General features: G+C 39.4%; 1 protein-coding gene across 1 annotated transcript; it reads right to left on the bottom strand.

The window, feature by feature from the left end:
* Nucleotides 1–5,689: 5,689 nt before the first annotated feature.
* Nucleotides 5,690–15,324, bottom strand: fam89a (family with sequence similarity 89 member A). The gene is made up of 2 exons (XM_049589669.1): nt 14,913–15,324; nt 5,690–12,271 (listed from the first exon to the last, which is right to left on the bottom strand). Exons 1-2 carry the CDS (start codon nt 15,159–15,161, stop codon nt 11,978–11,980), a joined length of 543 nt encoding a protein of 180 aa, XP_049445626.1. The 5' UTR covers nt 15,162–15,324; the 3' UTR covers nt 5,690–11,977.

Below are 15,324 nucleotides of genomic sequence, written 5' to 3'. Positions count from 1 at the left end.
AGCAGACAGCACACGGGTGAGGAATGTTTTCGTAGGTGTCCTTACCCCTGGGTGGATCTGTGCTCTAGTGTCTGTGGGGAGCAACACGGTCTGGATCACTTTAAGCTTTTAACACAGGAACACGTCACTCGGTCAGAGATGAACTGGTGTTTTTGGGGATCTTTCGCAGAATCATGGCTGAAAAGGCTGAAAAAAACTGGTCCAGTTTGGAGCTCAGTTGCTCCACCATTAAAAACCAGTTAAATTAGGGCTTGTGTGCACAGACAGCAACGTTGTTATTTGTCTTGTCTTCTCTAATCTTACATTTGTTTACCCGATGCACACAAGTGGAATCAACACTTGTTCTGTCTGTATAACTTGTTGACACTGTGTTTGATTCTCCAGGTCAAAGTATGTGTTTGTGAGCAAACCCCAGAGGGAGTTTCTAAATGTGGAATCTGCAAAGTGTTGGTCAATTACTGTGGCATGCAGTGGTTTAATCTGACTAATCAGATTACTGTAACAGCAGTCACCTCGCAGCCATTTACCAGTCTGGACCAGTGTGGAAGCCAACGAGCTGAAGCTGGCAGATAAAGCAAACCTTAAGTCAGTTTGCCCTCCTGGTACCAAATGCTTTGCTTTGGCTGAAAACTGAAATTGAAAAAGTCATTTTAAGTACAATTTGGAGGTCATAGACGATTTAACTTTTCATCTAATGATCTGTCATTATATATTACCAAGTGAAAACAGTTGGCTAATATGCATCAAATATCATAATCCATGCTCCTTGTTTTGATACTAAATATATAATTAAGTATATTTGAGGAGAGGGAGGTGACAGAGTTTAATGAATCAACATACTTCCTAAGTATTTTTCCATAAATAAAACATTACCAAGAGTCTTATATAGCCGTGCTAGCAGCTCTGTGCTAATAACGTCACAATGCTACCATGCTAACACTGACAACATGCTGACGTTTAGCTCTTATAAAGCTCATGTCTACCATCTTTATTGTAGTTTTACTTGCTAGCATGCTAGCATTTAGTAACACTAGCACATTACCAGCACTGAGGCGAGGCAACTTTATTCATTTACTGTAAAACTTCAATTAGTAGCCCAGGCTATTATTTGCTTAAATCACTGAACTCAACAGGCCTATATTTGAGACAGGCCTTTAATTCCTTTTACACAAAACTGTTGCTCGGCAAAGACAGGAGATACAATCAAATTGTTTATTTGAACCAGTATGAATATTACTTGCCAGGCCTCAAATAACATATCAACTATGTGTTATGTAATGACACTTGTTTCATGGCACCTGAGGATAACGGCACCCACCATACGGACACAACACCACTTTATCCTGTTAAAACAGTATTCCCTACTTTAAATTATTTTTTATGAAAAACACTTTTAATTCTTTTGAATGGCAGACCCTCGCAGACTAAAGGAATATGAATAACTTACCACCTAATCTTGGAATGGACACATATTCTGAACTTTTGACAGCTTTAGAAAAAGTTGTTTTTCGTCATGCCGGTGAATCTGAATAAATTATTGTCCTCTCTAATGCTCATGGTTTCAGCAAAATGAACTCAACTCAGCTAACAGTGTGTAGCATCTCCGTATTGACAACATTTAAAACATTTATATGTGTATGCACAATCTAAGCAACTAACTAATGTTAGCTCAAGTGGGTGATCAACAATCTGATTTTATACATCCAAAGAACTTCTGTAAAAATAATGAACTACTTGGCAACCAGGCCAGGCTTCTAATTGAGACAGGCCTTTATTTGTCAAAATGTGTAGCTACACCAGGCTAGTGGAAGGGAGCGGGTGTTTAATTGGGACTAGACTTTTAATTGAAGTTTTACAGTAGCATCTTCCATACAATGAGGCAATTTAAGGTGTTTTACATACAATAAATACAGGTAACATCATAAAAAAAATCATAACAAAGTCTATACAGAGACAACAATTTCACTTAAAGGCAGTAGTGAACATGAAAGTCTTTCACTTGTTTGTAAAAGAAGTTAATCTGAAATCCAACAGTGGTTTAAACACAAGGTACACCTGAGGCTGCTGGGAGTTTGGGAAACAATTTGGTGATAAAATAAAGATTTTTTTGTAGTTGGCGCTAGATTAAAAATCATTACAATTCATCACAAGGGGGACATAAACATCTGTGTAAAATTAAATTGGGATCCCATCAATCGATGAAGCGACATTTCACTGATAACCACAAGCTACAGACAGAAAAAATAACCCTTACATCATAGCTAGTTATGAAGAACACATTCAAAGCCATTGCACTGCAGTTGAGTCTTGATGTCGGCAGGAAGCAGCACACAGAGCTGCACAAGGACGTATAAATATTCAAATGATGAGCCATTTAATTAGCAGGAAATACGCTGCACACTAACCAGTGGTCATTTGTTAGTTAAAGAGACAGCAGGTCTGTCCTGAACTGGCCTCACTGGGATCAATGGATTAAAAAGAGGAACACAAAGGAGAAAGGAGCACAATATTACAGAAATTAATTCAAAGGAGGCTTTAATATAGCAGAAAAAAACAAATGCTCTCTATTTTAAAAGAAGTCTATGTGTTAATGTGAAAAACAAGCCAGCACGTGCTTGTCTTCAGCTCTGATGTGACAATCTGTCCCATCCCTCCCTGCGGAGAGAGTGATACGCACCTTGGATTTGCTCTCTCAGTCAAGATTATGTTAATCTGCTGTAATCTCCCAACAGACGCTCAGACGGGCAGCACGAGACCAGAGCGCAGAGCAGAGAGAGGGAAAGACAACATGATGCACACTGCACCACAGAGAAGGCCTTTATACAGAGAGAGCATGTCAAAGCCCTTTTATCAAGCCTTTAAATGAATACTTGTTTTCTGATATACAGGGTTGAGTAGTCATTTCACTTGACATCAGCTCTGCTGTGGTTCAACTCCAGTGCAGTTTGACTGACTCACTTTTCAATACCAGTGTTATCCTGAGTTTGAATTGAAAGCTTTCATGTCCATTTAAAGATTGAATTGTTTTGGGGCTCTTCAAGGAGAAGTGATTATAGCACTTCATAGGCTTTTAATTTTAATGTGCAAAGTAATCATTAACTATAGCTGCAGATACTTAAAGTGGAGTAAAAAGTATAAATATTTACCTGTAAGTACATGTTAAGAGTGGTTAATCACAGCAGGCTGTTAAAATACTCCAAGTTGGCTGCCCTTATAGCCATCTGTTCGTACTCACTGTTAAATTGATTTATTGCATTTTAAGAAACACCTTCTGACTCTAAAATCTTTAAAGATGGTCAGAGAAAACCAAAATTCACAATGCAGTGATACCAAACCACCAGAAAACATGCTACACATGTGCAGTTTAAACGGTTGCTGCGTGACCCATTTCTTCAGTCTCTCAGGGAGGTTTGTGAGAATTTAAATAGAGTGTCGGAGTATGAAAATGTAAACAGTGTTATCATCATCAGTAATTCATCTGAAGCTCCCAGCATGAGGAGCTGCTACATCAAAGCCGTCACATCCTGCCGCAGTAATGATCAATTAAACCGGAACTGCTCTGGCATGGCAGATACTCAAGACCAAAATGCAGATCGGTGCATTTAAATGCAGGTCAGAGCGAGATGCATTCAGGAGAAAGAAAGGAAGGAGAAGAAGTAGGGCAGCAGAGAGGAGAAGAAGACTGCAGTTTGAGCTGAGGGAGCTGTGTCTGGTAGAGTTGTACTGGGGTTGGTAGGGAGGAAAGATGATAGTTTGTATTTTGCGTGTAATGTTTCACTCATTTTCAGCCCTGTTATCCATCTTTAGACATGGCCATGTGGATGTTGGTCCATACTGAAATATCTCATCAACTATTGGATGGATTACCATGAACTTTCGTATTTCGTTTTGACCTTAGTGCCACCATTTGCTTCACATTTGTGGTTTGGAGTTAAATGTCTCGACAGTTATTGAATAAATCACCATAACATCTGAGGCATTTATGTTCACATCAGGATGAATTGTAATAACACTGGTGATTACTTTTCATCTTCAGGTAGTGCCATCATCAGGTTAAAATGCCCATTTGTCCAATATTTTGGTTTATGACCTAGTACTTGCAAAACTAATGAAATTCCCAGTAATGGAAGAAGTACTCAGATCTGTTAAGTAAAAGTAGAAATACCACAGTGTAAAAATGTTGCAGGTTTTCAGTATTATGCAAATACAGAATAGCCCATTTTAGAATAATGTTTATTATATAATTGGATTATGATTATTGATGCATTAATGTGTAAGCATCACTTTATTTGTGGCTGTTATAGGAGGTAATTGAGACCGGGGGCAATTCTAACATTTTTAGGTTTTAATGTCATGACTAAAAAACCTCTTGAACTATTTGGATACAATTTGTATCTGTTTTCTATTTGGTAACATTCATCATATATTTTCAGTGTTGGAGAGCTTACTTTTGAAATGTAATAGATTACAGATCACAAGTTACCCAATTAAAGATATAACAATAATGTAACTATTTAATCATCTTATTAAAGTAATGCAACTTATTACATGTAATTAGTTTTTGATTACTTTTCTAATGCATGTTTTTAAACTGGGCAATAAAACTAAAAAAACGTCCAGAAATCAACTCTGCCAAAAGAAAACATTCCTTCACGGTGAGAAGATGCAAAGCAGCAGAATGAATGTTATATTCAACAAATGAATATAGGCTAGTAACCCCTTTATAAGGACCAACATTTTGATTAGTAAATGTAATTTAATGACCTATTTTTTCCTCAATAACGAACAGATTACAAATACATTTATTTTGTAACTGTAACTAGTTACTCTCCGACACTGTATGTTTTAAAGGGCAATGTTAGAGTTACAAAACTCACTGAAACACAAGTTATGTTACATTTGCCACCACGTGCAGCGGCATTTGTAACAACACAAGTAAAACCCTTTATAGGAGCCACATTAAATATAAATATAAATATGGTTGAAACAATTTAACGTCCATTGAACAACTGAGAGACCTAATCTGAATCTGTGAAGTAGCACAGCTATAAACGTAATGGAGTAAAAAAGTAGTGAAGAAACCTAAAAGTAGACTAAAGCATAAAATAGATAACAGTTAGCCTACATGTAGCTCAAAAAGTGCAGCACTTGAGTAAACGTAGTTAATTTCCAACACTGGGAATTCCCATCAACTTAAGCTGCTTATTGTCTTTAGTACACACTAGCAAATATTAGCATGCTAACATGCTAAACTAAGATGGTGAAAAAGACAAACTTCAGTGTGTTAGCATTGTGAGCATGTTAGCATGCAGACATTAGCATTTAGTTACAGTCCCAATGTGCCTAAATGCAGCCTTGCATAGCTGCTAGCGTGGTTACAAGTATGAAACTGTATTCTTGTCAGGTTGTAAAAGCCTCTGAAAAACATTTATAACAACATGGGCATATTATACCCAGACTGATGTATTATTTTAATTTAAAGTTTCAGGTTTTTAAGGCAAAGCTACAGTTAGCGTACACAGTGGTGCGAGAAATGTGCGAAGAAAACAAACTTCATGCTTTTTGTGTACTCTTGTGGGCAAGAACAAACTAAGAACCAACTTAACCCAAACATATTAGTCCAGCTAACTACTACCAAGACTTGCACTGGCTCAGTTTCTGGTATAATTAAAAAATCTCACTCCAAACCTGAAAAGCATGGAATCACTTTATTAAATTCATATCAGTATCATAACTATGATAGCATTGAGACTAATTGTCCAAAGAAACAGTAGTATGGTCATTCATAGATCAAAGAACAGGAGTAATGATGGATGGTAACAACACAGGCTTCACATGTTCTCTGAAGAACCTCTTATTCTTATGCAACACAAATACATTAACACCTTTTTTTCCACTATAGTAATTTAATGAATGATTATGATGAATGATATACAGTATAAATATGATGTCACACATTTCACTTCTCTGGTCTCTCAGATTCAAACCAAATAAACAGCTGTAGCCAGTAATTAGAAAAGCTAATCAATGCTAACAATCGGCTGTAAAAATGATCTGTTACATTTAATACCTCTGTGGGTCTCTTGTGTTTTTCTTGGCTGACTGACAAGCTACAATTCAACTGATGAAACCCAGGCCTCAACACAGGTCAGCTAAAGGGTAAAGTTTTAGCGAAAAATAAGTGTATGCATTTTTGTTTTCATGGGGCAAAGAAAAACGTTTTTTTGGTGACTGCGACATGGCCGTTTGACAGCTCTCATGAATAAGTCTCCCCTCTAACTCTCATTGAACGTCATCTGTCTCTGATCAAGTTATTCTGTGCATGTCAAAGTATGTCCACACCCTTCCTACATTTCCCAGAGTGCTTCTAAACAACCACTAAAGCAGGGGTGTGAAGTGAACACCGAGGCGTGACTGTGATTACAGTAATCACTTCACTTCAGTCAAAACATGTGAAGTCTTTGTGGTTGCACTGCACTCTGGTCTACTGAGGCCACTCTAAGTAGAAAAATTCCATCTCTTCTAACAACTGATTTCTTCATGCACTTGTTCAAACTTGGTGCAAAAATGGTGGCTTTAGAAAGAAGCCCTTGGTGTTTGATTTAGAGACACTCACACCAAAACATCATCTACATAGAAATAAATCCATTACAGTTGCTACAAGTATGTTTACATTTGGCCAGTTATTCATGTGTCACATTACAATCGTGTTCAAATGTTTTTATCATTATTTGCCCCTCCAAGGTAAAAGACATGTCGATAACTTCCTATCAGGAGACATTTTGCCACAAGTTTACCCTGAGATGACATCTCGTTACACATCCAATAATCACATGAAAAAGGGGTTGTAAAAGTTGGAAAATCACACAATACTCAACTGCTAACGGTACGATTTTGGCTACAACTTGCTGGTGTTCAATTAAAAGCACCTTTCTTATCTCTCTTGTGCTGGGTTTAGTTACAGTTGAGCTACTGTCCAATGAGCACCGTGTGCCTGTGGAATAAAGACCGACTCAAAGAGGATCAGGTAGTTGTACTTTTGAGGGAGATTTAGCACAGAACAACCACAAACAAGTGCAAAATCGTAGCTGAATACATGTTTTGCAAGTGACATGACTGATTTTAAGGCTGTTATACGTTCTGGAAGTTAAAGCTGCTTCGTGTAGAAGATTCAAATTGATCTTAAGAGAATATACGTAGAAAGAATGCAAGTTATTCTATGTATATATAGTCCAAGTATGACGTGCAAAATTTCTTGACAGCATCAACCAAGGAGACAGGAAGAGAACTGCCTCAGCAACTCAAATTTCAGAGGCAGGAAGCATCAAAAATACACCGCTCCCAACAGCTGCATCCTCGTCAATAAAATGAAAAAGGAGCCTTTGACAGGGGAGTAAAAAAAAGGAGCAGAGTCTGGAAGAGACCAGAGTACACCTCCAAATCTCTGAACACCTTTTAATCACCTCTTTCTGAGATTTCCTGGATTTGTACTGATGTAATACACGACCAGTAAGGGATTAAGGAAGTTGTGAAAGTCATCAAGGTTCAAATTCTAGACGTAGCAGCTTTAGCAATCAAGTGCATGTCAAATGAGTCATATGATATAACAGCTCATGGTTTATTCTCATCCCCGTTTTGAAGAGCAAACCACAAATCTGGAACCTGAAGGTTTACAAAGGCACTAATTGTGTAGACATCCAATAAAACATCAGGGATCAAGTTCGTACAGAAACGTTTTAAGCTGCATCTCTTAAGATTGTTTGCTTTGGATTAGGTTACAGGGCTAAAACTGGAGTTTTTACTGACCATAAATGGGTAATTTGACTGGAGATATTGGTAGCATTCAGATGCAGTTTTACTGTACAGACAAAAAGACAAGTTTTATAAACCATGGCCCTCAACAGGCCGAGAAACTTTGTAACAAATAACATTCAACCCAACTCATTAGACGATGGAGTCAGTACCATCGTATTCTACTGACTCTTTTTATGTTTGAGGCCCTATTTAGAAACTTGCATTATGAACATTAACAGCACAAGATTTTTAAGTGAGTAGGTAGTGGTGTTTTAGAATGAAAGGTGCTTGTGAGAGGAAGAAAACGTCATACAGTTAAAGGTATACTATGCAGGATTTTCCTAGAAAATTTCATCATATCACACAAGACCCAGTAGAAGAGTGTTGGGGTGTATTTATCTGCAGGGACTCTGCCCTCTGCCTGTATTTTCTTTTTACTTTGCTGTGTCCGGGATGTTTATGAGCGTGTAGCCCCCAGCCAATGACAGCACAAAGGTCAGGCTGGGACTTATAAAAAGGTAACGATCAGGTAGTAGCAGCACGCATCCAAGAGGAAGCTAGGGAATCTGTAGACACAATGCAACAAATTACAAATATAGTGAGGCAAAGCTTGTTCCAAAATGAGAGTGAATCTCGGAGGGAGCAATGCAGAGTTGGTCTGGTTTCTGTTGGGTAAGTAGGTGCCGGCCGTTAGCTTAGTTTGCTAGCGCATCGCCGTTTATGGAAAGTTCCTGAATGTTGCGTTTACAAGCAGTAACTGACAAAACCTGCATAGTATATCTTTAAGAACTCAAATTAGAAGCAAAAAGGAAGAAAACCCTTGAAAAATACATTTTCCTCCAATTCTTGATAGAAATGATCAAACTGTTACAGGAATAGCTTCAACGTTTTTGGAAATCGACTTATTTGATTTCTTGTCTTGTTACTTTTCTCTAGTCCCGTTCATTGCAATTAAACTTTATATACGTATCAAACAAATGAAACATTGAGCGTTCATTTTTAAAAACTTAAAAGGGATGCTTTTGTTACATTTGGACAGAGCCAGGCTAGCTGTCTTCTCTGTTTCCAGTATTCAGGCAAAGCTACGCTAACAAGCTAGGTAGAAAAGATATGATAAATGGATGAAATTCAAATAGATATGAAAGTGGTTTTAATCCTCTCATGTAACTCTAGACAAGAAAGTAATGAAGCACATTTCCTAAAATGTCTAACTATTCCTTTAATGTTACACTTCTGTCACCTCTGTGTGCTAACTACTGTTCGCCACTATGAAATGACGAGTTAACAGTTTCTTTACACACCAGTTGTGTAGATGGAGAGGTGTTTTACAACACATGACACAACTGAAACTCTCACTTGTCAATCAGTGACAAAAACAGTGTGAGAAAATAGAAGTTTTCTGATAATATCAGCGTGTCTTCGAGAGGGCTGAAGGCGTAACTATCACCACAATGAGAAATTAAAGGAGCTCTATATGATGTTCAGAGTATTTATATAGCAGCAAACAACTATTTGCCATGTAGAGATATAGTGGAGTAATGGCGTCCTGAGCACGGTCCGGCCGCAAGCGCAAGTTGCATCCAATACCATTAGCTCTGTCCGCACTTCATGGTGTTAGCAAAGTTAGCTCCTAGCACCATTAGCGGCTCAGCTACCTCCATGTTGAGAGCCGTGTGCACACAACCTCTGAATCTCGCACAGAGCTCCTTTAACTGTCACTGCTACAGGACAGAGAACATGTTTTTGTTAACTGTAAAGACATTCTTCAAGACATTAGATGTCATTATGTGCTGTACCTTTTAAGTAAAACTTAACCATTCAAGAGCAGTTCATTAGGACAGCGTCTCCTTCAGCACCTTAAACCAAATACATTTCATTTTGAGTGCTGGACTTTCTTTGGTTTGTGTTCCACAAGCGCACAAATAGTGGACCAGCCTACAAACAGATGGCGTCATACCATTTATACAGACACAATATCAACACTGAAACATCCCACACCTTCTCAAAGTGAGGGCGGGTGTTGACATTAGTTTCGTAGTTTGAGTTACAAAGCAGCTGCTGTGTGTCGAGCTGTAGTGTTGCATGCTACAAGTCCAACTGAGACCGTTTAGGTATTGAGGAAGACTGCACAGACCATAGGTTTCATATACGTGTAGCAGAAGTTATATTTGGACATCCAAACGTCTTTGCGTGTTGTGGTATAGATGGAAAAACATACTTAGAGTCTCAAATAAGGCTGCGTCTGTGGAGTGTTTCAATGAAAACACTCTTCCAACAGCAAGCAGGAAGTTAAAAACACTTGCTGTTACAATCTTGTTAGTGACCAGTATCGTCTAGTGATGGAAACTCCCATCTACTTGAGTTTCAGGGATGAGGCTTGGATACTTAAATCCCCGATAGAAGGTTTGAAGGTATGCTGAAACACTGTAATAATATCCATATATATATATAAGGATGGATGTATCCATGTATAAGACTAATGTTTAGCCTGGTGTTGAGCCTGTATGGTGTAACTGAGATCAGTTTCATGTAGGATACACAGTATTATAAAGTACCCTGTAATCAGCTGCTAGATGCTACCATGTTAGGACCTACAGTTTGGTGTTTACTCTGCAAGGAACATCTGAGGCTGCAGTGACCACACAACAGATTTTTCAAACTCACAGACCGTCACAAGCCAGTCAGATTGATGTCCTCTCATTCCTCCATCGATGCCACTGTGATAAATGACCAGACAATTACAACCAGCAAATGTAAATTATGTGTGAAGTTGATCACAGTTTCTCGTTTCTTGGCAACATTTATTTGATAGAATATATTTAGAAGAGAAGTCTCAAAGCTGGTTACGTGGAAAATGGCTGAATAAGTCGTTTTATCCAGTTTTTTCCTGATTATTTTCAACCAATGCTGGCTTATGAGCTCTTGATTACAACTTGAAGCTTATATTCATAGTTTTTCATGGTTGTTTCGGTTAGTTATGATAATACTGCACATGCCAACATGGCGACTTAAGTGCTCATGTTGCTTGCCTTGTCTGGCTTCGAGAACTTGGAGCACAATGTTATTATCGATAGGAATTATTGCCATCACTATGAAAACAAGACCTGGGCCTGGGATTATGCTTTAACTCCTCAGTGGATGTATCATGACAGGGATCATCCACAGCAGAGTAAAACATAATTCACCAGATCGAAACCACCGTGCCTTTTACACCAACCAGTCTGAAAAAGTCGCCCGTAACAGCGTTGAAGGTTCAGGTTCAAACTGTCTCCAGCATTTGGAACATTTCACATTTTCAGAGCAAGCGTCTGCTCCATCTAAAAAAGGTAGGAAAGCATAGCCGTCACTCCTGTACCAAAACTCTGAAAGCAGGTATGACGACTTCGCCTCTTTCTCCATTCTTGAGATCTGACACCTTCTGTGCAGACCTTCTGGGATTTACATTAATGAATGATTTCACCACTTAAAAGTAATACACACACACACACACACACACACCGTCTCCGTCAGCATGTCCGCACAGTCTCTTTGCACCAACACCGATTGAAGAGTTCAGAAGTCCTGTCCTCTGTGCTTGCTTTGAAGTCCCAATTTCCGGGATTCCCAACCTGTAAATGCTGTACCCTTGTACCTGGGTAGAGTTGCAGTACAAAACTTCCATCGAGAGCAACCGGAAAGCAAATATCTTGTTATTTATATTATATAATAAATAATACAACTTTGTTCATATATTTTTGTATATGTAAAAAAAACAGTTCTGCCAAAAAGGGTGATTGGCTAGCAAAACCACTTGATATAGAAGCAGCAGTAGAGCCGTTTATAAAAAGGAATTATATATTGCCTAATTTTGAGTATATGGAGTCTTGGAATACAATCCGTCTCAACTCCTGAGTTTGAAAGGGCGTCAACTAGGCACCCGGCCTCTCAGCTCCGCAGTCTGATGAAGCTCCTGGTCGTGCTGCAAAAGAAAAACAAAAATTCTGCAGCACAAGCAGGGGTGCGTTTCACCTGAGGAGTTGAAGTCAAGCTGGAGTCTATTATGGTAACGACATACCACAAGCAGCTATCTCTAACCAACCAGTTTAATTCCTTCCAAAAGGGTTCGTGAGCCTTGCGGCTTTTCCTCCAGCTTTACCCCCCAAAAATATGTATCCATCTGCAGAACGGTGCCGAGAATGAGGCCTCAGATGGTAACGTGAAAGGAGTCCCAGCTGTCGTCTTTGCTGCTGCTGCTCCCGTTCTTGGCTGCTGCCATTGTTGCCGTCCCGTCTCCGACCTCTCCGTCTGGCTGTTCTCCGGTGGGGGTGGCACCGGGCTCTGGGTAATACTCGTCATCCTCGTCAAAGTAGCCGTTATCCATCATGCTGAGGCTGGAGGCGGCGCTCAGGTCCTGGCAGCTGCCCTTGTACTCCTGGATCGACTCGTGGAGCGACCACAGCTGGCACAGCAGGGACATGTCCTGCTGACGTAAGCCCACCTGGAGAGGGAAGTATTAAGATCCTCATTAACATATCATACATTTTAGATGAGGCATACCACAAATGCCTGAGCTAAACATAAAATCTGCCTTTCCACAATGCCGACACACTAAAAGTGATATAAGATCCATCTTGAGACAATCTGTGATTGGCTGGGTGTAGCTTCTGTTTATTTCTTTCTGCACCAACTCGTGCCTTTTCTGCATCAATTCATAGATTAAATGTCTTTTATTCTGTCAAAGTAAAAGCCCTGCTGCTACTTTCATTTCTCTATTTGGTGGGAACAAATGCACATGTGCTGAATAATGAGAGGGACGTGTCCTCTGCGTCCCCTCTGAAATCCACACCTATGGTGACTGGTGCTGCAGACGCTAGGTTCTCTAGACTCCAGATACAGCCTGAGACAATAGCTGCAACTAACAGTATTTTCATTATTTTGTCCGACCATGAATCCAAAAACAAAATATAGCTTTTGTTTACTATAAAATGACAGATCCTCAGACTAAAGAAGCTGGAAGTAGCAAGTATTGGCATTGTGATGATTGATTGATTTTCAAAATAAATGCTGATTAAATTTTTTTACGCTAAATAATTTTCTGTCACAAAAAACCCTAATATATTAAATTGTTTCAGCGCTACAATTATAGGACAAATGACATTGATAACTGATATCAGTGCAAAAAAAAGTCTATTAATTGATTATTTTATCCAAAGACAAATTATCAACAAAGTGCTAATAATCAATAAATCACTTCAGTCATTTAACAACAAAAACTGCCCAACTGCCCCCCTGGTTCAAGCCTCTTGACTGAGAGAATTTGCTGCATTTTATATATGTTTGTAAACTAAATATCTTGGGATTTTTATGACTGTTGGTTGGACAAAACAAGTGAGGCCTGATGGTCTTCTTTTCGTACAATTTTCCGACATTTATTTATTTACATTCATTTTTTTTTAACTATTTATTAATCAAAAATACTGATCGGACATTATGATATTAGTAATTAAAGGTTCAGTGTGTAGCATTCTGTGGCATCTATTGGAGCGGCTGCAGCACTGAAACTTCCTTCCGTGTGCCTGGCATGTAGAAGAACTACGGTGGCCTACAAGAAAACGCAAACAGCCCTATCCAGAGCCAATGTTTGGTTTGTCTACTCTGAGCTACTGTAGAAACAACATGGCAGACTCCATGTAAGAGGGTCTGCTCTATATGTAGATATAAGCAGCTCATTGTAAGGTAACAAAAACACAGCGTTTCTTAGTTTCAGGGGATTACACGCTAATGAAAACATAGTTATGAATATTATATATAATTTCTGCAGATATGTGCCCCTAAATCCTACACACTGGAACTTCAAAGGCTGAAAACAAATCTCTCTTGGCAGGGTTGAAAAGGGCATTTCTACTGCGTACCACTCAGCTGACAGTGCAGCATGAACTGAGGGTCACTGCATTGTCTTCCACACAAATTACAGTGGGCAGACGTGCAAGTCAGCGTCAGGTCAAACAGCTGAACCCGTACTATGCTCCATAAACTATGCAGCGATCAGAGATTTTAAAATATAGATCATTGACAACTTATTAGACAATATGAACTACAAACTCATAGTAATACATTAACAGCAACACATTTATAAGCCCAGAGCAGGCAACGTGCTGCAGGGAGAGTAAAGCAAGAGCAGAAATAGGATTTAGTAAAGCCTGTAACAAAAATCCAAATGGCAAAGGGACTGAGTTTCAGCAACAGTTTGACCTCTTTCATCTGAATTACTGGATATGAAGAAACAGGCTATTGTTGCGTGTTGACCGAGAGCCGTGGAGGAGTGTACCTTGATATTGAAATCTGGTCTGGTTCGGTTATTAAAACCCCTGCTGCTGGCAAGGGAGTGTACAGGAGTGTGTCTTAAGTGTCTCACTGTGTTTGCACCTCAGTGAATGTAAAAATGAGATCAACAAAGGATCTAATGCGTCATAAAAAAAACTTTGATACTGAAGCTAAAAAGATATGTAAGCTTAGAAGAAAAATCAGCATAAGCCTAATGGCTTAATTTGTCTCATCCACTGCAAAGCTGTTCCCTGATCCTGGTTTCTCTTGTAGCTGGTATCCTTAATGCCTGACTACATGTTTAAAAAATCACGTTTTAACTTCTTGTGCTCAAAGGACTTTGTTCACTTGGTAGCATATGCAAATATACACCTTGGGAATCATTTGGGTCTTTTATAACCTATGTAAACATACAATCTACTAAACAGAACTGTTAAAGCAACAAAAACACTAAGCAATTTTAGGCTTGTTCAGTTGTGTTATGTCTCTCTAAATCTAAGTGGACTGCTGCAAATAAGCCAGATCAATACCTAAAAGTTTAAATTTTATTAATGTAATGTGGTGTATGGTATATAATATGTAAGCCGAATTTTTCAGGGAACTCTAATAATTTGTTAAAAGCGTTAAGTTGTGTGCTACGTGGTGTGTAAGTTTGCCAAAAGGCAGCCAACAATAAACTACCCGAGTTTCTTAAGGGACTTTGGCTGGATACGAATGCACAGCGCACAGGGATTAAACGCCTATCGACAAACCAGGGGTGGAAAACAGAGCACTCCGTTTTGTTAAAACAAAATGAATACTGCCTAAAATGTTACCATCTCTTTCCGCAGCAGAGCCAGGGCAGCGTCGAGGTTGGCCGGCTTGTTGGCCAGCAGGTTGTCGGCGTTGTTCCTGCCTCGGCTCAGGTCGTCCTGGATCATGGTCTTCTTCACGTACATCCTCTCCATTTCTCTCCAGGAGCCGCCGCTTGAGTTCAGCAAGCCGCTCAGGCTCTTCGGCAGCGGGGGCAGCCCCTCGATACAGGCCATTCCTCCCACAGAACCGTTCGTGGACTTACCATTCATTGTCCCGTGATTTACGGAGCCAGGGAGTGCAAGTATTTACTCTGAAGTTGACTGGTGAGTCTTTAAATCCCGTAAACGCTGGGAATAAACACTCGTCTCCCGCACCAAACACACCGAGCAACAGCCGTGGATTTCTCTGCTCTGGGCGGCCAGCGACGCCACG

The sequence above is a fragment of the Epinephelus fuscoguttatus genome, linkage group LG11, assembly GCF_011397635.1.
Source record: "Epinephelus fuscoguttatus linkage group LG11, E.fuscoguttatus.final_Chr_v1".
In the NCBI taxonomy this organism is placed as follows: Eukaryota; Metazoa; Chordata; class Actinopteri; order Perciformes; family Serranidae; genus Epinephelus; species Epinephelus fuscoguttatus.
This window is presented reverse-complemented; position numbering and strand designations above follow the sequence as displayed.